The 25,049-nt window shown below is 36.2% G+C and overlaps 1 protein-coding gene across 2 annotated transcripts in view; it reads right to left on the reverse strand.

Annotated features, from left to right (window-relative positions):
• LOC131037477 (glucose-1-phosphate adenylyltransferase small subunit, chloroplastic/amyloplastic) overlaps nucleotides 1-25,049 on the reverse strand; it is a 76,902-nt gene that overhangs the window by 34,935 nt on the left and 16,918 nt on the right. The window contains exons 3-4 of one of the 2 annotated variants that reach the window (XM_057972951.2): nucleotides 3,679-3,948; nucleotides 3,273-3,452 (exon numbers count right to left, since the gene is read on the reverse strand). In XM_057972951.2, coding sequence (XP_057828934.2) covers nucleotides 3,273-3,452; nucleotides 3,679-3,948 — 450 coding nt within the window. The remainder of the gene's footprint in view (nucleotides 1-3,272; nucleotides 3,453-3,678; nucleotides 3,949-25,049) is intronic. The other variant, XM_057979284.2, reaches the window with a different exon arrangement.

Raw genomic sequence — 25,049 nt, forward strand, 5'->3', positions numbered from 1 at the left:
TATCCAAGCTACCCACTTTTTGTGCCATGTCAAAGATTTCAATGGGTTGGAGATCCCATCTTCTAGTTTAGCACTCTAAGAACACTTTTTCTTGTGAGATTATGGATGGAAGATTTAGGATGACTAATACAAGGTGATTGGTGACATTATCTATTATAAGTACAGAATCTATTTGGTGTCTGAATAAATAATGATGGACAAGATTCTCGAAGTTGTTCATGCCATACCTCTAGTAGGTCGTGAGACCTACTTTAAAACTTGTAGGCAAGTGAGAGAGGTTTTCCTAGAAAGGATTGAAGGATGATGTACTCAAACACATTTAGGAGTGTGTTGTATGCCAACAGAAATAAATCCGAACACCATTTACCAAAAGGTTTATTGCAGCCCCTGCCTATCTCTAATAAAAAATGGGAGAGTATATCAATGGACTTTATCACAAGGCTACCCAAGGTGTGAGGTAGAGATAGCATTTATGTGGTCATGGATAGACTAACCAAGTATGCACACTTCTATTCCATATCCTCTGATGGCACCACAAGTGGCAAATTTGTTCTTTAGAGATGTGTTTAACCTCCATGGATTGCCTAGAAACTTTGTTAGTGATCAGGACAACAAATTCCTCAATGTGTTTTGGCATGAGCTCTTCAGATTAGCAGGTATAGAGTTGACACCAAGCACAAGTTATCACCCATAGACAGATGGATACACAAAAATAATAAACAAGTGGGTTGAAGGGTACTTAAGGAATTATGTGGCAGGTCATCAAAAGTCTTGGGTCAAGTGGTTGTATTTGAGAGAATATTACTACAACACCACTTGGTGATGAGTATAGGCATGACACCCTTCAGGGCTTTGTATGGCTGTGACACCACCTCTTTTATAGACTTGGTAATTGCAGATAGCAAAGCACCTCAGGCTAGAGACTAGACGCAGGAACATCATAATATTATGAAGGCTCTAAAGAAAACTATTCAGCAAGCTCAAAAACCAACAAAAGGTGTATGCCAATAGGCATAGGGCAAAGAGGACAATTGAGGCTGGTGATATGGTATACTTACAATTCCTACCTTATAAAGAGTCCTCACTTAAGAGGAGTGGTGCAGAAAAATTAAACCCCAAGTTTTATGATCCCTGCAGGATTATATAGAGGATTGGGAAAGTTTCCTATGAGATGAAGCTACCATAGCACAATAAGATTCACAATGTATTCCATGTTTCTTGCCTTAAAAAGGTGTTGGGGCAGCACATTATACCTCTGCAAAGTTACCACCGTTGGATGAAAAGGGCAAATTGGTATTGATTCCGAAAGCCATCATTGATGTCAAGGAGAAGAAACTTGGTATGTTGGAAGGATTTTCCTACCAAAAATGCCACATGCGAAGGAGAGCAGATTCTTCAACATCCAAATCTCCAATTGATTGAGGATAAGTAGTTTTGGGAAGGGAGGACTGTAATTTCCCTTTCTTTGACCTAGGCATTTAGATAAGTTCCATTAGCCTATTTTATTCCAGTAGGTTAATTTGAGGAATTGGAAAGGGAATAATTTAGCTACTTAAGTTAATGTTGTGGAAAGTTTGGACTGCATGTTCAACTTAAATCCCAAGGTGAAAACCCTACAGGCATGTGGCTTCGGAGATGAAAGATTTCTTCCTAGTCAAATCAGAGGTGAACTCAAACAGGACTCATTTAAATAGAGAAAAAGAGATTTTGTTGCCAGCTACAAGTTTCAGAATTATAGGTACAAATTTATTGGCATTCACTAGCAAATAGTAAATTTTTCATTGTGGTGTGTGGGAATGTTGGAAAGAGCAAAAATTACAAGTGTGTGAAATGAAAGAAGAATTAAAAAATTTAAATTATATTTTATTGGAGCTGGGTTATACCCAGCCATAACATAGTAAGGACCCCCAAAAAGGTATCGTACACATCATAAGGAGTGAGCGATGCACCTTGGCTTTCAAAGCCTTGTCAATAGTCAAAGCAGCCTCTAAAGGCTTTACCATACCTGCAACTGCCTATCAAAAAGGAAGTCACAGCTTTTACTAGCTGCCGTACCAACCCTTGGGTGTTGTACAGCTTTTAGGAGTCTAAAACATTAATAGTTGCTGATTGGATTGCTATGAGGTTTGCAAAAGAGGTCAGCAATTAATATATCTGCAATTTGTTGGTATGAAAGCTCTATATGTTATTTTTGTATATACCAGTTTGATATAGCAGCTTACATATTTATCAGGTAATATTTGATGTACACAATTTCCAGTAATTTAATTGAGAAGGAAAATGTTATCAACGTTTGAGATTGAGAAATTAGTTCTATGACGTTTGTTTATGATTTTTGGTCTTAAAAATTTTCCTCAATCTTGTTACAAGCAAACTGTTTGATGATATGTTTGCAGTATAAAAAGTGTGAAAACTGCAAATTGTGGTAAAATTTTTAGGTCAGAACATTACACCTTATACAGGCATGCTTTTCCTTCTTATATTGCAGCTTTTCTAAAAATGCTCAAGAAAAATAAAAAGGGCGCTTAGCTTTTGGATGTGATTTGTTTATTATGCTATCTTTTCTTTTATAAAAAGAGATTAGTCTTTGGTATGGCTGCCTTTTTATCACTTTTATTTATTTCTTTCTTTGATTTTCTATTTTTCTAATTTAAATTTAACCCTTTTATTTTTAATAATAATATTTTATTAATTAAAAAATAATCAATATTACTAAAATTAAAAAAAATCATTATTAATTTTTAAACAATAATAATATCAATTTTAAAATTATTAATTAATAATTTAAAATTAAAACTGATGGGCAAATTACTCATATTTGGCAATTCAACATTTTTAAACTTTGACATGACAATTTGACTTGATCGAGAGAATTAATTACTTTTTATTATATAACACAAAAAATTCATGGAATACAATCAAATTTTGGGTCGGGTACAACAGATCCATTTATCATTGAAGACCAATAACCACTTTCATATTCTAAAATGCCTATTTTGTTGAAACATTAATTGCAAAGATTCTTCATAAAAGTTAAAATAAATGAACTACATGAAAGTAACATAAATGCATGCCTTTAAATGAGCAACGATTTGGTATTGTGGTATGTCAGCAAACAACTTTTCATGCAGTAACCTAATGAGTTTATTGCCAATACAAAATAGAAAAAAAGTGGAATGTAAACAATATGGTAGCATCATCTAATATATTGTTCTAATATCTATAAATGAAAAAATCTCCCAAGTAATCAATAAATAAGTTTTCTAACACACCCGCATCCCGATCGAAGTAGCATTGGGTATTATTTCACTTCCAAAGTCATTGGCTTGGAGAAACTCTTCATTCAGTAACCTCTTCATTACTTCTTTGCTAATTACATAAATGCCCATGCTTGCAATATAATGAATTTCCTTTTGATGATTGTCATTGAGACCTACAACTGAGGTTTCCACCTGAGTTCAATTCACAATAATCAAGTAGAGAGAATAAGGTTCAAAGATTAGTAATATCTATTAGGACCAAAGCCTTACGGTAAAAAATGAAGGAAAAAATCAATAGATTTGCACAGGCCTTATGAATCTGATATTTAAGAAAAATAGGTGCACCATTTGTACAGCAGCAACCAAAATAAGAAGACAAGACTTGTTTTGCTACCACAATGTTAGAACAAATACATACTCCCATAGCCTTCAGTTTTTCTCCCTTGGGTTTCTCTACAAATTCAATAATACGACCTTCATTATCAATCTTCATCAAACCTAAGGATCCTGCTCTCTTCTCATCCACAGGCAAAGCTGCAACAGTAATGTCTGCATGGCTTTCGCGATGAGTTCGAATAAAGTTCTGATAATCCATTCGATAAAGATGGTCTCCAGCCAATATTAGAAATTCCATCACAGGATGTTCATCAAGTAGCCATAAGTATTGTCTCACAGCATCGGCTGTTCCCTAATAAAACCATGTAATACAGGCTATCATTTCAAGCATATGCAAAATATCATATATAAAGAATCTAGCATGTTCTATTTATTTGAGTTTTTGATCTGATAAACTCTAGAGAGAGAATTTCTTATACACCTAAGATCAACTTTATTTAAAAGAACTTTAATGTTAGGAATAGGACCTAACACCTTACACTTTGCTATTTACAATTTTCAAACAAGTTTTTAGCATTTCCAAATAGATAGGCTGTTGCATATGAAAACAATTTTTAACTTTAAACCCCACCTCAGGCAAGAAAATTCTCAGATTTTACTTACCCTAAATAAGTTTTATTTTGTATTTAGAAGATACCGAACACCATCTAGAAGAAATTAAATCACACATGATGCCTTATGCATTCTCTGTTTCTTTTGAAACTGGTAGCTTTGGTTAAATGAGTATTGACAGAATCAAACTTATGAGATAAGATGTGAAACCATGAGTGACACTAGCCTCATGGGTTTATGTGAGTTTGAGTCCATATGCATTGCTTCGCATGTATTTGCTTTTTCCTAAAAACTTCGCTTGAGTGGCAAAAACAAAGAACAAATATCCTATCATTGATGGACAAGGGTGTTATTTTGTTGTGAGAAACTGAAGCAAAACAAGGAATACAAGTGCTAGGTCACAAGGCCTTAGTGTTAGTGTTCATGCCGGTCCACTCAAACTATGAAATGTGACTACCAAGTATAGTCATGTTTGAGTTAGGACCAAGGATAGGCCTACACTATATATTATAGCCATCAACTGAATGTTCATAGAGACATAAAAAAGCTTGTATATGAAAAGCAATACAGAGTTTCAAGTTCAATAAAGGAGGATATAGTAACATCACTTATCAGAAAATCATAACACGTCTAATTTTATTACATCATCTTACAACATAAAACTATCAGTTTTAAGCATAATGTTCTCTTTAGTTTATTTTAAACCACTAAATACTTAAACCCTATACCTACCTTTAAAATTGTCGTTGTATTCATTGATGCTTACCGCTCATCCTTCTTGATTAATAAACTAAGAAATCAATTTTTAATACCTACTTACTTTATAGCCAATAAAACAAATACACAACAGTTTTAATTTTTTTTGGACTTGAATTATGTGTATTTTTTATTTTCTGCTCATCCTAAGATGATCTCCATGAGTAATCATTACACAGATAACATTTTTCTTCACGTTCGTAACGATTACAAGGCAAGGGGACTCACTTATGTAATGTCCCCTACTGGGTTTAAGCTTGTTTTAACCATAATTAAGCTATTTCAATATACTTATGACTTAAACTAAGTTGATTACAAGACATATCTATCTTAACGTGAATCAAATCGATGATATTCCATAGTTCAATCGATCAATTCGCTTCTAAGTAAATTGTTCATCTACCCCAACGGATAATTAACTCTATCATACTAGATTATTAATTTTATTCTGATATATTTATTAATTACTAATTGTATGAATTATTATGCATTACTGCAGATTAATTTCTAAAAAATATTATAATAATTATAATTATTATAGTAATATCTATATTTATAACTATTAGATTAATAAGAATATTATTGGACTTCATATATTAAGCAAACATATTAAGCACACCCCATGCATACCACCAAGCACAAGGATGTTACTGCCTGTAATTAATAACAGTTCTGATCTGATCTGTATAGTTCTTTTGTCTTTTTATTCTGCTGTTTGATTCATTTCCTCCTCCCATTCCATCTTCCAAATCTCTATTTGTATCAGCCTCCTATCAAGAGGACATGCCCTATCACAATAACATAACTCTTTATCACACCTTTTAATAAATCATACCCCATCCTAAGTCACACCATTTAGAGAATTATTATTTTCTTCTTAACCAATCACATGCTTTGGTTTTCTTCATGATAATTGCTGCTTAACAAAGCGTGTCTCCTCTTTTGCAAAAGTTTGCTGCCTTTTATGGTCTATTGTTTAGAACAATGTAATCACTTGTTCGTAAATACAGATTGCACCAGTTGAGACTCTTCTTAGATTTACATCCTTTTAGATATAAACTGCTTGTTTATTATTAATGATTTCTCACTAATATTATAATCTAAAAATATACCCGTAATTGTCTATAAAGATTTCTTTAGACCATAGATGGAACACTCGCAGAGTACTCGGTGAGTTTCAAAAACTCGCCGAGTTTTTGAGCTCTGCGAGTTTTTACAACTTTAACTTGCAGCAAAAACTCGCCAAGTTTTTACAAAAAACTCGCTGAGTAATCGCCGAGTTTTTTGCAAAAACTCGCCAAGTTTCTTTTAAAAACTCAGCTAGACTAAAAAAAGAATATAACATTTAAGTATAAGTGGCATTTCAATATGTCTTTTTCCTTTCTTATACTTTATAACACCCGCAAGGGGCGATGCCTCTTGACCCCAACTTGGGGGCGCTACCCCCAAACCCCCATCGAAAAATATAGGGGGAAACTACGCTGATGGAAGTAGGGAAAATTTAACCTCCGAGTCTGATTAGGCTCCATATAACAACATAATTATCTTTGAAGAAATCCTGGTATTATACATTTTAGAGTTGAAAGTTTGAAACTATGAGTATGAATGATGAAATTTTAAATATTGCGCGTTTGTAGATCTCCACCAAGATCTAGACCTATCTCTCTACCCCTCTTTTTCTCACCCTCAGACCCCGGCGAGGGGTGCTACTTTCAACCTAATTTTAATTTGCAAATGCTTGGTGGCAAAGTTGGGGTGGAAATACCCCAAATCTCAAAAAATTTGCCCTCAGAATCTTATGTCAACCTTGTAGTTCATCCAGTTGTGAGCACAATTAGAGCTTGTTTGAAGCCATTGACACGAAGAAGAGGAGCAAGCTAGCTCAAAAACACCTCAATGACCTTGTCTTTGTGCAATATAATCTTCGATTGCGCATAAGGAAGGTAGAGGAAGTAGCAGGTGGTCCACTTGACTTGGATGATATAGATCCTTACAGTGATTGGACATCACAGGAGCAACCTCCATTGTTTTCTGAGGATGACAACACTGATTTGGAGAGGCAAGCTATGGAGGAGGAGGGGGGTGGATTTGGTTTCACGCTGGATGACATTGAGGAGGAAGAGGATGAGGATGAGGAGTCATTGCCAGTGCCACAAGCAAGTGGAGACATAGCTTCATCTAGGATGGAGGATGAGCCAGCCATACCGAGCGAGGAGGCATAGTCACGCCCACTACAGACTTCTAGGACTAGACCCTCTAGTTTTACCTCTCCCCTAGTTTTAGCTAGCGCTGGGAAGGGGAAGTTGTAATTGTAATTTGTAATGATGTATTTACTTTTGGTTTTACAAAAACTATTTACTATTTTGCTTCCAGCCATTAGCATTCCTCATGAGGATGCGATTTTGTAGACACTTTGTATTTAAATATATCTAGAATCAGCTTGTTTCTTTTGTGTTATCATTTATTGACTCATTGGATGCATCTTCTCATTAAATTTTGCAAAAAAAATGCATTTTTATTTAAAATTAAGCGTGTTTTTACGTTGCCGAGTTTTTCGCCGAGTTTTTGCCGAGATTTTATCTCAGGGGCTTGGCGAGTCGAGCCGAGTCGCGATTAGTCCAACTATGCTTTAGACAACCCTCGCTTATTAATTGAACTGCCATTTTGTAAATCACTCCTTTGTATTACTCCATATTAACCATCTTATTGAATAGGAATCGGTTTGCATTATGAATCGAACTTTATTTGCTGTTATAATACCAATGGTTGGTATTGCCCGATCCATTGTCCTAATGCCTCAATACAAATTGTATTACTGCCTTTTTACTATGTGCATCCAATGCTTTACAAGGGCACCTAATATAATACAAATTCCTGCTGTAAAACAAATGTTTAATCCTAGTAATCACAATTGTCTTTTATTCCCAAGTTGCCTTCACAAATTAGTTATAGCTTCTTATTAATTGCTGCTTATAATAGGCTCTATTATTAATATGACACCTTTGTTGTTCCTTCTAACATATTCATTAGAACACAGCCGTATCTCTGTAATGTCCCCATTTTTTTCAGTGATCACTCAAGAATCTTAGATTTGCCTGTTAGCCGTCTCCGCAGGCAAATTATGGGGTTAAAAGATGTTTGGTTCACCAGGAGGAGCTATACTTAGCCAATTTTGGAGATTGGTGGGAAATTATTCAATAAAGTTTATAATAAAAGCTTATAAGACCTTATAAGTTACTTTTCTCTATTAATAGAAAATTTTAATAAAAGTAACTTTATGAAATTATAACTTTATTATACAAAAAATAATAAAAGTAACTTTATAAGTTACTTTATGACTTAATAAGTAACTTTATTTAAAAAGTTACCTTGCACATCTCCCTAGGAGATTATATTATAATAAAAAGGTGGCCAAACTTAATGAAGAGCTGACCCTCATAGCCATCGAACTCTTGGTGGGAGAAGAGATTCCATTGGAATCTTCAAAAGGTGCCAAATGAAGTCAAATTAGGGATTGGAGGCTTAAAGAAGGTTGTATGTGCAAATTGGGGATTATGTTATTTGGTGATTATTTTTCATTCTTCTCTGCAATATTCTGCCATAGCAGGTACAGCAGTGTGGAGGCCCAGATTGAGGACGAAAACCCTTGATTCAGGCAGGTTGGACGATACCCCAGCCAATGTTCCTTCTTCAGCACTCAGGAAAGATCTCATTCCAAGCCATTTAAGGGTCGAATTGTGCAGATTTCTGTATCAGATTGTAAGGTCAACAGGGATAATCAGATCTAAGCATTTGGGTGGCTCTTTTTGCAAGTTATTGATTGTTTATGCCAGCCGTACCATCCCAGTCAGCCTGTGGGAAGCAAATAAATAAATAAAGGGGAATAACTAATAAGCAGCAACTTTTGGTAGGAAAATCATTGTTGGGAGATCACTAAGGGCAGACCAATGATCTTTTCAGTGAATTCAATACACATTTGGATGATATCAGCAAATTAGAGGGGAAAGAGGGTCAATTTGAGTGATCTCTCTTCGCAAGGTTTCATAATATGCTTCAGAATTCCTAGCTATCCATTCAATTGTTTTTGATAATTATTGTTTTGAAGAATAAAACCCTTTGGAGCTGTTGGAACACATTGGAAGCTCCTGTAGCAGCATTTCTCTTCAATTAAGTCAATAAAGAAGCCCTCCAAGCAAGGCGTTGGACCCCTGGTGGGCCAATTTGGCATGTTAGTGTTGAAATTCTTCAATTCTTTGCATTTATTAATTGCTAATAATAAATCAGATATCCTGAAATTTAGTTTCGGTAGTTGTAATTTGTTCTTGTCTTGAATTCCAAATTGCATTATTCTTTCTATCATCCAAAAACCCCAAAAACGCATTAAAACTCAAAACTTCCTCAAAAACTCCAAGCTACAATATGCTGGTCAAAGATTGATTTTGAAACAAAGCAAATCAGAATTGAACCATCTCCTAGTCGGCATCTTTCAATCTCCTACACAGAATTTCGCTGACTTCAAACATCCAAATGTAATGCTTACATCGAGCCATATCTAGATACCATTATTAATTGAATAATTATTAATTGAATCAGAATCTCCTGCATATTCATGACCTTCACTATCCTATATTGAAGGATGGACAAGGTTTGTCTAATTCTGAAAACTCAATTGCTGATTACTCTTTTAATGAGAATGAAGTTGTGATTGGTAATACTTTTAGTGAGCTAGCTTCTCAAAAGGTGCCCTTGATGATAGTAGAAGGTATCCATCACTCACCTATGGATTGGTCATCGATTCCACTTAACATGACAGCAGTTATACTTGCTGATTGTTGATTATACCTTCCCTGGTTTCAGAGAGATTAGTGACTGTTCTAGTAAAGATCATTTGACACCTTGGGACTTGGCAAGGACTACACCAGATTTTTAGCAGTATGGAAATGTTTCGAGGTGTATTTTGGAGATAGAGACAGAGTCAGGGGTGTATTACATTGATTGATGTTGGTTTGACAGTATGTTTGATAACTTATGTGCTGTCGCATTCTCCTACTTCAGCTCCTACTGTGGATTTTTCATTTGGGTATGGGATCCGGGTATTGACTTGCTCGGGAAATTTTATCAGAGTAGAGCAGCGGGTCGCTTGGTGTTGCTTGAGGGAAAGCAATCCCGAGAAGGGGGGAATGTAATGTCCCCATTTTTTTCAGTTATCACTCAAGAATCTTAGATTTGCCTATTAGCCGTCTCCGCAGGCAAATGATGGGGTTAGGAGATGTTTGGTTCACCAGGAGGAGCTATACTTAGCAAATTTTGGACCTTGGTGGGAAATTATTCAATAAAGTTTATAATAAAAGCTTATAAGACCTGATAAGTTACTTTTCTCTATTAAAAGAAAATTTTAATAAAAGTAACTTTACGAAATTATAAATTTATTATACAAAAAAATAAGAAAAGTAACTTTATAAGTTATAACTTTATTTTAAAAGTTACCTTGCACATCTCCCTAAAAGATTATATTATAATAAAAAGGTGGCCAAACTTAATGAAGAGCTGACCCTCATACCCATCGAACTCTTGGAGGGAGAAAAGATTCCATTGGGATTTTCAAAAGATGCCAAATGAGGTCAAATTAGAAATTGGAGGCTTAAAGAAGGTTGTACGTGCAAGTTGGTGATTATTTTTCATTCTTCTCTGCAATATTCTGCCATAGCAGGTACAGCAGTGTGGAGGCCCAGATTGAGGACAAAAACCCTTGATTCAGGCAGGTTGGACGATACCCCAACCAATGTTCCTTCTTCAGCACTCAGGTAAGATCTCATTCCAAGCCATTTAAGGGTTGAATTGTGCGGATTTCTGTATCAGATTGTAAGGTCAATAGGGATAATCAGATCTGAGCATTTGGGTTGGCTCTTTTTGCAAGTTACTGATTGTTTATGCCAGCCGTACCATCCCAGTCAGCCTGTGGGATGCAAATAAATAAATAAAGGGGAATAAGCAGCAACTTTTGGTACGAAAATCATTGTTGGGAGATCACTAAGGGCATACCAATGATCTTTTCAGTGAATTCAGTACACATTTGGATGATATCAGCAAATTAGAGGGTAAATAGGGTCAATTTGGGTGATCTCTCTTCGCAAGGTTTCATAATAAGCTTCAGAATTCTTAGCTATCCATTCAATTGTTTTTGATAATTATTGTTTTGAAGAATAAAACCCTTTGGAGCAGTTGGAACACATTGGAAGCTCCTGTAGCAGCATTTCTCTTCAATTAAGTCAATAAAGAAGCCCTCCAGGCAAGGCGGTGGACCCCTGGTAGGCCAATTTGGCATGTTAGTGTTGAAATTCTTCAATTCTTTGCATTTATTAATTGCTGATAATAAATCAGATATTTTGAAATTTAGTTTCAGTAGTTGTAATTTGTTCTTGTCTTGAATTCCAAATTGCATTATTCTTTCTATCATCCAAAAACCCCAAAAACGCATTAAAACTCAAAACTTCCTCAAAAACTCCAAGCTACAAAACGCTGGTCAAAGATTCATTTTGAAACAAAGCAAATCAGAATTGAACCATTCTCCTAGTCGGCATCTTTCAATCTCCTACACAGAATTTCGCTGATTTGAAACATCCAAATGTAATGCTTACATCAAGCCATATCTAGATACCATTATTAATTGAATAATTATTTATGGGTTTAATAATAATAACAATATAAAAATGGAAATTGAGATAATAATTATTATATGGGTTTGTTATATATACGTTCTTGTAAGTAAATAAATCATACTTTGTATTGTCTTTACTTCTTAATAAATTAGTTTATTTCAATCCGTGAGTGACCTAGGTTACCGGGTTTGGCTCCCTCGACCCCTAGTACTGGTCCGGTCCGGTTCTGGTCTGGTGTTCTAGTCCAGTCCGCCTGTGGTCCCGATAGGGTCCGTGATTCACAGGCCTGGTTCGAACCAGGTCAAACCCAAGAGAACCCAGGTCGAACCTAGGGGTCTGACAGCCCAAAAATGGTTTTTTTTTTTTGCAAAATTTTTTTTTTTAATTCCACCACATAAAAAATTAAAATATAACCCTAAAAGTGAATTTTAAAACATTAACTTGGCTCATTTCACACAAGCAACATGACTACAAGCAAGGGGAAACGAAGATGTGGGATATAGAGCCAGAACATACTGATTTGGATGCTTTCACTTCTCAGCTTGTTGCATTTGATGACTCAGATAGCGAGCAAACTTAAAGTGCAAGTGCAAGTGTAAGTGGCATTAGCATTGGCATTGATTCATCTAATGTCAATGTCAATGATGAGGAGGAGGAGAATGGGAATGATGAATTAGAGAATGCATTTGATGATCAAACTTTAAATTGTTGAAAGTTGAAACAACGATACTTGAATATTTTATCATTTTGATATTAAACTTGATGTATATGATGCTGTTATGGTATGATCATGATGCTATGATTACAAGTTTATGTTGGTTTTGTTGTTTATATGATGCTATGTATATATACATGTGTGTGTGTGTGTGTGCGCTAACGAACCCAAACCCCTTTTCAAAATTTTGCAGTACCGGTTCTTCGAACCCGAACCGGCAACTTAACATGAGTCTATATAATATATCATATATATAACAATAACTGATAATAATTATTCTTACTTGATTAATATAAAATTATTAAATAAATGATTACTGTTAATAGTGTATTTATATTGAATTAATTTATTATTTTATTTAATTATTTTAAATATAAATTGTGTTTACAATTAAGAATATGTAAATCATGTTTATAATTTATAATATATAAATTATGTTTATAATAAAATATTAATTTATTTTTATTTGAATATTTCAAGAATATTAATAAATATTAATTAAAAATAATATTTAATAAATAAATAAAATTCAAATAATCATTCGTTGTTAATTATTATATTAATTAATAATAATAATTGTTTCATTTAGGATATATATATATATATATAATGATCAAGGAGGGGACATGACAACTTATAACAAAAGCACCTCTAAGCATTTGTTAATGGGTGAAGAGTGGTTAATGTAATCCACTACTCTGGGCATTTCACCCTCTAGTTTTTATCCTCATGTTGGGTCCCAAAACCACTGCTCCACAATCCTAGCACTCTTCTTCCTTTAAAGCCAAATATTTGTCATCAAGAAGGTAAATCAAAGGTTCATTAATAGACTGAGGAGGATTAAATGCCAATTAATGAAAGTGGGTAGTCTCGCCTGAAATTTGGGCTCAGCTAGGCCCAAGAGGGTATTCCCAGAGATATTATTTTAATAGCGCATGATTGCGACGATCAGCAGCTATACCCAATGTACACTTGCGTTGGCAAATGCACACTCTAATGAGAAATTGTAGGTGATTGAAGGTATTGTCATTGATGGCAACCTTACAATCCTATGGCACCGGCAGACACCAGCACAGGCACAAACACTGGCACCGACAGCAGCAAAGATGTTCACCGGCACCCTGGCCGACAAGATTTTGTTTATTGTATTTTGTATTTATTTGTAAAATCTTTTTGTAAGCCGACAAGGCGAATTGTAATAAGGCTCATATATAAGTATGAGATCTTATAGAACATTTAAAAAAAAAATAGGACTATGAAGAGAAGGATATTATGTGCAAATATTAAGGCAAATTGTGGAATAAGGTTTATGATTATTGTAAGAGCTTAAACCGGTACTGAACCTGGCATAGTAGATGCTGATCCGAAGCAGTACATGACATTGGATTTATATAATCCACTTTTGTAAGTCAGTGAGACTTCCTTTTTGTATATAAGCAGTGAGTCTTAGGCAGTTGGCCTTCCTGCATGTGCAGGCCCCTATCGTATCAATAATATTCACTTATTGGCCAGTGAGTGAATATTGTGGGTCACAAATCCCACCGAGGTTTTTTTCCCACACCGGGTTTCCTCGTTAAAAATATTGTGTTATGGTGTGCTTTCTATGTTGTGATTACTAATCTTATTTACTGCATTATTTCTGGTTTACCGGTACATTGTTTTGGAATGCAATTCATTTAATAAGTTCAGAAAATCCATTAACCGGTTAGATACTGATTCACCCCCCCTCTCAGTATCTTTGGGAATCCTAACAACTTGAGCCCTATATTTGTCACTAAGTCAAGACAACTAGTTGCATAAAACCTCTTATAAAGTTGATTAAACACCTTGCATATGCATCTATAGATAACAGCAGTATTTTAATCCTTTTAGATAAATTTCATTTGACATTGCAGACAAGTTGGTAAGGTGTAAACATGGATGCCATGATTCTCTTGAGATTTGACAGTTTGGAGTTTGCTTAAGATTATTCCCTAGTTTGTAACAATGAATCATGAACAACAGGTGCAAATTCTAATCTACTCCAACTTCTAACAAGGTTGGAGGTTGTTTTGAATAATGAATGTTTGATCTTGCACCAATATGGACCAGTGCCTACTCTATTGTACAATAGAGTCATGAACAGCAAAGAGGGAGGAGATACTTCCAACAAAACATCAACAGAACCAAAGATGTATTTACATACAAATCAAAGATCACATCCTACTCAATGGACATACTTAATAGTCCATCTAAAAATTGCAATAACCTATATGCAACAACAAAAAAGACCATTGCAAAGCATTTGTCATGCATTAGATGCTCTAACATATACATCAAACCCTCATTAAATTTGTACCAACAAATGTGGTAAGAGGAAATACATAACTGCAATTACAATATTCCCAAGTCATTACAAAGTGCCATGGAGACATACCATTACATGCAGATGCGCTTTACGAACCCTTCCTATGATTTTCAGGATGCATTCTAGCATTTACAACTCAAAGAGACAATGTTTGATGCCCTAGAACTAGCTGGAGGCACTTGCAAACCAGAAAATTGGCTCAACAACCAACCCTTTGAATGCATGAAAAACTTGTATGTATAACACTTTGTATTTCATGTTCTGAATCCATGCAGGAATCCAAAGGAGATTTAAATATTCAAATCCACCCACTAGATTTATGGCAATCCACATGATTGACTACCAGGAGTTGATGTAAGAGCCATCAGAAGTTAAAATTTCAAACACCACACTAATGGCTGCATGGATTGCCTTTTTTTCCATCATTGAAAGTACATGTGAATCCACACCCTTGAAATGAACAAATTTTTCTATGCGGAAAACCTTCTAGACCAATTGCAACATCAAATCAGGTCTATAATGGCACTATGGGTCAATAAGGAGGTAGGTAGCAGTAAACAATACAAAACGCAAGAGTTTGTTTTGGGGATTAAGGATCAAGGATACCTCATGAACCATATCACTGTTAGGGAGTCAGAGATTAGGTGTATGGCATACTTCATGCTCAAAGAAATAGATAAGGGTATCCCCATATCTCTAATTCTTAAAAGGTAAGTGAAGGAAGTTATCAAGAGTCGAGGACCAAAGATACCAAGGAATTAATCCCTTAAGGTATGCAAATTGCGGTAAGTCCGAACTTACAATCCTAAAAATATAACATAGTGAAAACTGTTGGAGGTCAGAGTTAGGGGATACGTCATACTTTGTACCACATTAAAAGCATTTCTGCATCTTCAACTCCAAAAATTGTATATAAGAAAGCATTAGAAATCAAGAATCGGGATACTAAGGCAAAGGTACCCACATGGGATGACCAAAACTGCGACACTGAAAAGTAACTTATTTGAATGATTGGAAAGTCAAGATTCGAAAGAAAAACATGTCGGTAAGACAAAGTTTGAAACAACGATAATAGAAAGGGAAAGTGGAGATTGAAGAAAAGGGATGCCAAGAAGGATAACTCCAATATCTCGAAAAGAAAAGGGGGCAAAGGTGGGAAATGAATGAAAGATATTCCCAGATGGGAAAGTCAAATATCCCAGTAGGTGTAAAGGAAACAGTGTAGTTGGGCAGAAAGGCATACCACGAAGAGAAACTCCAAAACTTTTTAGGATATTTGCAACTTCTAACATAAAACTCCAACGAAAGCACAATCCTTAGAAATTTGAATATAAAAAAACACACCACATTTAGAACTTTTTAGGATCTTTGCAACTTCTAACATATAATAGGCACATGAGGGATGCCAAAGAACAACACTTCAGAAAAATTGACAAATAGAGACCCAACAAAGATTTCTCCAATTAGGTATATGTAATGGGCTAAATGAGACCTAAGTGAACAAAGGGGCTAGGACTCAAGGAAAATATAGCACTGTCAAATTGAGTCCTAACACCCCATTAACAAAGATTTTGGACCATATTATACCTTATAATTCACCCTTGTCATACAATTCTTACCAGTTTGGGATTAACCCCCAAGTACAACTAAATCATGTACTTATTTCGAGTATTGAAATTTTTTCGTGAGCATTTTTAGATAGAATTTTATTTTTTGTAGAATTCAGTCCATGTGTAATTTTAGTCATATTAACATAAACTCCACCAATAGTCATTACACTAATGACATTTTAATTTGTGTTGATAATAATTACAAGGCAACTAGTGTTGGTGCATTTTATTTTACTTGCATTTAGTTTATTATTATATTGCATTATATGCTCTTAGGATGGATAAGCTAACATAGGTAATTGTGTCAATCACTCATGTGCCCTCATCTTATGCACCTGATTGATTCTTATCTAGTTCAATTTACGTTACACTTCTATCATGCTAGTTCATCTAGTTATAACCACTTACTATGAATGTGTAGTTTAGTTAGATCCATCTATCATGGATGTCTACATTTCGTTAGTTTCCACCTTTCATGTATTATTTTTCTCTATATAAGAAAAGGCTTATTTGTAATTATGACATCTATTCAACCATTAAATAGTATTCAGTACAATCAATTTATTGGCTTAGTTCTCTATCCCTCTTTCACTAGCTTTGTTTATATTTACTTGTGGAAGCTTTGTTGGTTTGATGGTTTCTTATGTCTATAGAATATTTCATTATTCCTACACCATATTGAAGTTTATTTATTCAAACCAACTCCCATTGTGAGCTTCCCATTTCTAGTTACGTTTTTCCATAGATCTTATTTGCAAAAGGTTCAATTATAAATCTCAAGCTACATCAATTGGAGTGCCACAAGCCAATGATCAAGCATAGCTTCTTGAATTAGATCAAAACCCACCATCATGTCTAGAGCAGCCAAAAAAGTAAGAATTAAATTTTATTTTATCCAATTTGAACATTTTGAAGTAAAGCTTTTTAAATTATTTGGTTGTATGCATCTGTAGTATATTTTCAGAACTCATTTTTTAGAGTACTTTGGCGCAAGACAAAGTGCACCATCATGTTTGAAAAGGATGCAAACATGTGGATTGATATAAAACGTCTAATATAAAGCAGTTTGTAGAAAAGGCTAAAAAGATTGGCACAAGTATGTCATACTATCTCCCTGCACAATGCAATTCAAAAAAATTAAATTAAATTAGAATCTTTTTAATTAATAAATGTTTTATGTCGTGTAAGCACATAAAGCATTAGTAAATATTTGTTAAAAAAGAATTAATTATGTGGGTCACATGGGGGGAGGCACCCCTTCTCAATACAATAGTACCCCTAACATGATAGGGGTGTTGATGGAGGACCACACCCACACCAACCCGTAGCAAGATTCACCGACCCCCACCCCATATATATATGTTTTAAAAATATAAAAGCATAAAATTATGCAGTCCACTACTTAGCTAACCACCTTCTTTCCCCCAGCATAACTTTGGTGCTCTAGTTGTGAGACACCACTATCCATCTGCTACTCTCTACCCAATCACCACTAGTGTACCACTCAAGCTCTGCCAGGGATGCCACTTTTTCTAGCAACACCACTAATCCATTACCAACTAGCTATCAAGGCACCACCTAGGGTACAAACCCCTCTCCATTGCATTTTCACTTTTGGAGATCATCTTCAAAAGCCTTTTCTTCCTCATTCATTACTTTCTTTTCAACAAGTCATTGTCTTTGGTTTTTAGGGATTTTGCACATCTCTTTGTGTCATTATTGTACTCGCACTGTCTTTTAAGGTGTCATGGGAGTTTGTTGTGGCTGCCTTGTTTTCACCATCACAACCTTGTCCACTTTCATGCATGTGTGTCATATTGTTGATGCCCTTTTCTAGTTGCAAGTACTTCATATTGGGTATTATGATGTTACTTCTTTACCTTCTTGCATTACTTTGTTGAGACAATTTTTTAGTGGACCTATCACTCCTCTCTCCACCATCAACATTATGGGAAGGATGTTTTACCATTTGTACTTGTGTCGATGCTTCCTTGGATCAATGTTTTTTAGACTATTAGTACTTGCATCTTTGACTACCAAATCATTGCCTTATTGTGATACATTGGTGTGAATTCAACATCCATGCAATGTTTGAGTAGTGTCAATTGTCACTCATGTAGATTTGTCTCTTTGACATTGATTTCGTTGCAAGCTATTCAGTTCCAACAACACAGCAGTTCTTCAATAATGTTTTACAACTTCTTTGTGCTTCTTTCAATCAGTGTACCACAGAGACACATGCCCCCAAAAAATCCCCATGTTTCCAAGACAGGGACACCACACATGGAAGGGATGTCCCCCCACTACCCCACTACATGTTGTGTCGTCCTCCGGATTCTTCAATACATCTCCCTCTCAAAAGTGACATTTCCAAGACCCAAGGGATGCCAAGACGTCCAAGAGACTCCCAAAAGTCTCCTACTCGTCTCAGGGATACCCAAGTGTCTCCCACGGCTAATTAGCCAAAAAAGTCAATTTTTTTTAAATCATTTTTTGAACCTCGTGCCCAAGGCCGAACCCTAATGGCCTACGGGCCCCACCCAAATCCCAAAAAATCTATAAATCTGCCTCCTAACCTCATTTCAACTCAAAAAAAAATCAAAAAGTTAGTAGCAACGAGTGTGAGTGAGAGCAACAAGCCTGCAAGTGCAAGGTGAAAGAGTGAGAGTGAAGAGCAAGAGGGTTTAGGGGGAGCAAAAAGAGGAGTGACGCCAAGTTGCCAACTCAAAGGATTGAAACAAAAAAATTTCAAGCAAGACGTAGGCTTCTATGACTTGTTTTTTTTTTAAATGGTTAGATGATTTATGTTGATAGAATCCATAGACATGATTGTATGTTGTCATTTATGTTGATAGAATTCATGGCATGGATAGCATTCACATACCAAGTTGTATATTGCCATCAACATTGATAAAATTTATATACCAAGTTGTATATTGTCATCAACATTGATAAAATTTATATACCAAGTTGCAAATTTTAAATTCAATAGTTATTAGTTTTCAATTTTGCAAATGATTAAATAAATAATATTAATGAATCATGATGAAATTTTGATTTTTTATTTATGAAATAGAAAACTGTCATATTTTAATATTTAAGTTTTGGTCTTTTACATGTTCAAATTTTTTATTTTGTCATAGTAGGATTATAACTTTTGTCACCTAAATGAAGAAAAACAAAAAAAAATGTCTTAAAACCTTGCATTATGCATAATTTGAGTTTAATTTTAAAACTATAATAAACTTAAAAATGTTATATTATTTATTATAGTGTCATTATGAGTTCCCATGGCATGAGTGAGGATGAGGTTGAGCCTCAACAAGAAGTTGAAACTGAAAGGGAAAATGAATCCGATTATGCACCTAATGAAAGTCTAGAAGCAGAGAGAGGTGACCATAAACCCCAAAACAATAGATTTGTTCCTATTGCAAATATTAAATGCCCTTTTCATAGTAGTGGCAAAATATGCTAAGGATCCCATTGATCCTAAGTCTCCTTGAAGACAATTTGCAACAAAATTATAAATATAACCTAGGGCATCTTGGGGCACTAAGTTGTGGAAGTGCCACTTTTGTAATCTTGAATTTCAAAGCAGTATTACTCAAGTTAATGCCCACTTACTTCATATCCAAAAGAAAGGTTTAGAAGTGTGTGAGAAACTGACCAAAAGACTGAACTATAGAGCTGAGATAAGCAAGTTATGAGGAGGTCCAGGTAGTGAAGACATTGCACCTGCATCTACTTCTTTGTCTCAAAGGTTGAGGGGTCATCAAGGATAGGGCTCTACTCCTACTTTGCAAAGGCCAATTGCACATATGCCAATTTCTCCTACTTCAAGGGCAGCAAAGGGTAGGGGGAAAGCAAGACGACAAGTGATGCTCCAAACCCACCAGCATTATTATTCAATGTGCAATTTAAGGATGAGGCAAATGATGGTGCATATCGATGCTTGATTAATATATATTGGCAAATACTTCTTTGTCAATGGCATTCTATTCCATGTGGCTCACTCTACATATTATAGGGAGGTGGTGGCGAAGATAGAAGGGCAGAACAATCATATGTATCATCTAGGTAACAAATTGAGAGCCACAATATTGGATAACATGTTGGCAATTGACACTCATCCAGTGGATATCGATGCTTGATTAATGGTTTAGGGTTGTCATTGATGGCAACTCTTCATGAGAATCCTATCCGGTAGTTATAGTTTTTGGAGAAGTGGTCTGGTAACCGATAATCTAGCTCCGGTAATTCAGGTTGAGCAGAGCAGTTTTGGTCCAGAAGCTTTTCGGTGATTGCGATGGACAGATTCACTCTTGGAATGATAGAGCCGACTTATAGAAATCATTTTATCATTATTTGGGTGATCCGCATATGTTTTTGATGATCTGTTTCAAGCCGACTCATGATTACACATTACACTACAGGCCGACTTGATAATTGTTTATTTTGTGATTGCGGATATATAAGACTAGTGCAAAAGATCTTTTTGATGTATGGCATGAAGTAGTATGAGCAAGTAGTGATCGAGAATCCCTTTTAACGCAGTTTCGCGTGCGCATTCTTGATCCGGTAGCTGACTGAACAGAAAACAAAGCAGGGTTCCAGAGGAGACATAGTCAAAGTTTTGCATTTAACCAGAACTAATCCAGGAATTGTTAGATGCTATTTTGGAGTTCATTCATTGTAATTCATCACTGTAAATGATTTGTAAGGCAGTGAGCCTTCTGGAGTTGTAGCCCTTATTGTAATTGAGTTGTAAGCTCTAGGCAGTGTGCCTGAATGCTAGTGCATTCCCCTCTATGTAATATTGTTTTGCTACTATTAATTTTGGATCAGACTGTAGCAATATTAGTAGCAATAACAGAAAACAAATCAATGTGCACATGGAACACCAAGAATACCCTAGGAAAACCTCCCTCTTGGAGGTGAAAAACCCAGCTATGAATTTCAGATCTTATTATGCAATAATCAGAAGTATCTTTACAATATGCTTCAACACTTGAAGCAATCAGAATAGCAGCAGAGAGATGAATCACAATTAGGGCACAGCAGAATAATGTCTTCACACTACAACAATGATGAACTTATCTGTAATACAAGATGTTCACAGCTACAAGAAGGTTCGCTATCTTTAGGATGCAGTTCGCTGCCTTCAAAGATAGTTCACTGCCTTCAAGGATGATTCGTTGTCCTTGAATTGAAGTTCACTGACTTAGAAGACAGTTCGTTGATGAATGTTGAGTGTAATCACTAGATGTTGTTATTCGCTGATCATAGAAGATATTCATTGTATGAATATGTTCGCTGAATTGTGTGTGTATACAATGATTGATACCTTGCATATATAGGAGACTTTGCCTCCTGAATTCACCTAAGTTGGCTAACAAGGAGAGCATGTTTAATTACAATTTAATCCTTTAAGATTAGCGCCAAAACTAGATTAGCTCCACACGTTACAAGTGACCTTAATATAGGTCAGCCCCAACACATTTCATACAAGATGTGATTATGCATGTAAGACGTGACTAAGGCCAAGGGCCAATTAGTCACCTAACCGTGCTAGGTCGGCCCTAGAAGGGATCCGACCTAGCTATAACATCAACACTCCCTCTTAGCTATGGAAGAGACCTTCTCAAGATCTGAGTCACAGAGTGACAACCACCATGGCTACTCCCAAGGGTGGATCCATCATGGCTACACCCATGGATGGGAAAACAAATGAACACAAGTGCCCATCATGCAATCGTGATGTCGTCATCTCAACATGACATTCACCATGGCTACTCCCAAAGGGTGAATAAGCACAAGTGCTAAATCATGGAATTTCTTCCATGACATCCACCATACCTACTCGCAAAGGGTGGATCCACCATGCCTACTCGTAGAGGGTGGAAGAGGGCTTTCACCTCAAACTTCTCCCAAAGAAGAGTGCATTACCATCATGCCTACTCGCAAAGGGTGGTTCCACATGCCTACTCACAGAGGGTGGAAGATTCATCTCAATGTATCACTGATGTTGAGACTCCCTCTCAACAAGGGCTTCATTCTCGACGACTCCAAGCTTGTCCCGAAAATGCGCAAACTTCACTTTGGCAAGGGGCTTGGTGAGAATGTCAGTCGTCTACTCCTCGGTGCAAATGTATCTCAGATGAACAGCATTCCTCTGTACCATATCCCTGATGTAGTGGTACTGAATCTCAACATGTTTTGATTTGTCATGGAATACTGGATTAACCGAAAGCTTCACACAAATTTGGTTATCACAATGAATAGTGGTAGGCTCCAATGATTGACCGAACAATCCTGCAAGGAGCTTCTGAAGCCACACTGCTTCGCGAGTTGCTACACATGCTGCAATGTATTCTGCCTCTACGGTGCTCAGTGCCACTGAAGACTGTTTCTTGCTACACCAAGAAATCATAGCAAATCCCAAACTGAAGCAACAACTGGAGGTGCTCTTCCGATCAATAACACTCCCTGCCCAATCAGAATCAAAATAGCCTTGTAGATTCAGGTCTACACTGGAAGAATATTTCAAGCCATATCCAACTGTGCCACGCAAGTATCTCAAGATATGATTGGCTACAACTCGATGTATCTGCCTTGGTTCACATGAATTGACTAAGTGCACTCTTTGCATAGCAAATATCTGGTCTAGTGTTAACTAGATACATCAAGGATCCAATCAACTGTCTGTACATAGTAGGATCCACAATATCTGAACTAACTGCAGATTCTCTTAATTTCTTCAAGTTAGTTTCCATCGGAGTAGGCATGGACTTGCAATCTAACATTCCAAACCTCTTCAAGATATCAATGGTGTATTTCCCTTGACTTAGGATAATCTCATTAGGCCTCTACCATACTTCCAACCCTAGAAAGAAGTGCATGAGTCCTAAGTCTTTCATCTCAAATTCTGAAGTCAACTCCTTGCACCTGTGGATGGGATGATCTTCCCCTGTAACAAATAGGTCATCAACATATAATACCAAGATCAACATATCACCATTAAATACCTTGAAGTAAAGGTTTAGATCAGCATCATTCTTGCAGAAGCCCAAGCCTGTTAAGTATTTGTCAATTCTTTCATACCATGCACGAGGAGCCTGCTTAAGGCCATATAAAGCTTTCTTCAATTTGCATACATGAGACTCTTTCCCATGAATCACGAAACCCTTAGGTTGCTCAATGTAGACCTCTTCCTCAATCACACCATTGAGAAAGGTTGTCTTCACATCCATCTGATTTAGCTTCCATCCCTTAGCTGCTGCAATGGCAATGGTCCTGATGGAAGTATATCAAGCAACCAGAGCAAATGTTTCTTCATAATCTATCCCTTCCTTTTGAGAGAAACCACGAGCCACGAATCTAGCCTTGTATTTATCAATGCTTCCATCAGCTGCATGCTTGATCTTGAATAGCCTCTTGGAAGATACAACTGACTTGCCCTTAGATCTCGGCATAATGTCCCAAACATCATTCTTAAGGATGGATTGATATTCTTCGTCCATGGCATCTTTCCATACTTGCTGATTTGTGGCTTCCTCAACACTGGTAGGCTCAGTCTCAAATCAAAGCAACATAACAAGAGAATTTTTGAGGTCTTTTACTTTCTCTAAATGTACCTCTAGGAGCCGCGAATTGTGTTGCCTCCTGCATAGTGTTCCTTGCCCAAAGAGGTCTCTTCCGAGTTACAACAATATCTCTAGGCCCATCAATAGGATCCATAGGCTCAACTGGATCATCATGCACCTCAGGTTCTGAAGGCTCCCTCTGAATCTCAGGATCATGATCAGTATCCATGTCTTAAGGATGAGCTTCATCATCTATCTCCACGCATGAACCTTTGGATTTTCTGAATGCAACATCCTCCTCGAATGTAACATCTCTACTGACCTCAATGTACCTCTGACCTGGAATGTAGATTTTGTAGGCTTTGGAAGTTTCGTTGTAGCCCACAAATATTCCTCTCTTGCCAGAAAGTTCCAACTTGGTCCTCTTGTCTTTAGGCATATGTACATATACTGGACATCCAAAGATCCTCAAGTGACTGATATTAGGCTTGAACCCTGAAAAGGCTTCTTCTAGAGTCATATTCAAAAATATCCAATGAGGACATCTGTTCTCAATGTACATAGCTTCTCTAGAAGCTTCTGCCCATAGAAAAGTCTGAGACTCTGAAGATCCTGATCATGAATCATGGCTTTTGCAGCTTCAACAATAGATCTGTTCTTTCTTTCTGCAACCCCATTTTGCTGTGGGTTATAAAGGACACAAAACTCCCTCTTGATCCCTGCCTCAATACAAAAATAATGAAAACTACTCGAGGTGTATTCACCTCCATTGTCAGACCTTACCACTTTAATTCTTTTCCCAAATAATTTTTCTACTAAGGCCTTAAACTCTTTGAATCTACCTAGGACTACATCAGACTCTTTAGACTTCAAGAAGTAAATCCAAGTCTTCCTAGAGTAGTCATCTATGAAGGTTACATAATACAAAAATCCACTAGGGGATGCAACAGACATAGGTCCACATAAATCAGAATGCACAAGAGCTAATATTTCTTTTGACCTACTCTCACTACTATGAAATGGACTCTTAGTGTTTTTACCCATAGCACAACCTTTACAAGTACCATCATGAACATGATTGAGTTTAGGCATACCTTTAACCATCTTCTCTAATGTTGGAAGAGCTCGGAAGTGAAGATGTCCAAGTCTTCTATGCCATAGCTCGCTTGAA

This window comes from Cryptomeria japonica, chromosome 3, assembly GCF_030272615.1.
Source record: "Cryptomeria japonica chromosome 3, Sugi_1.0, whole genome shotgun sequence".
Classification (NCBI taxonomy): Eukaryota; Viridiplantae; Streptophyta; class Pinopsida; order Cupressales; family Cupressaceae; genus Cryptomeria; species Cryptomeria japonica.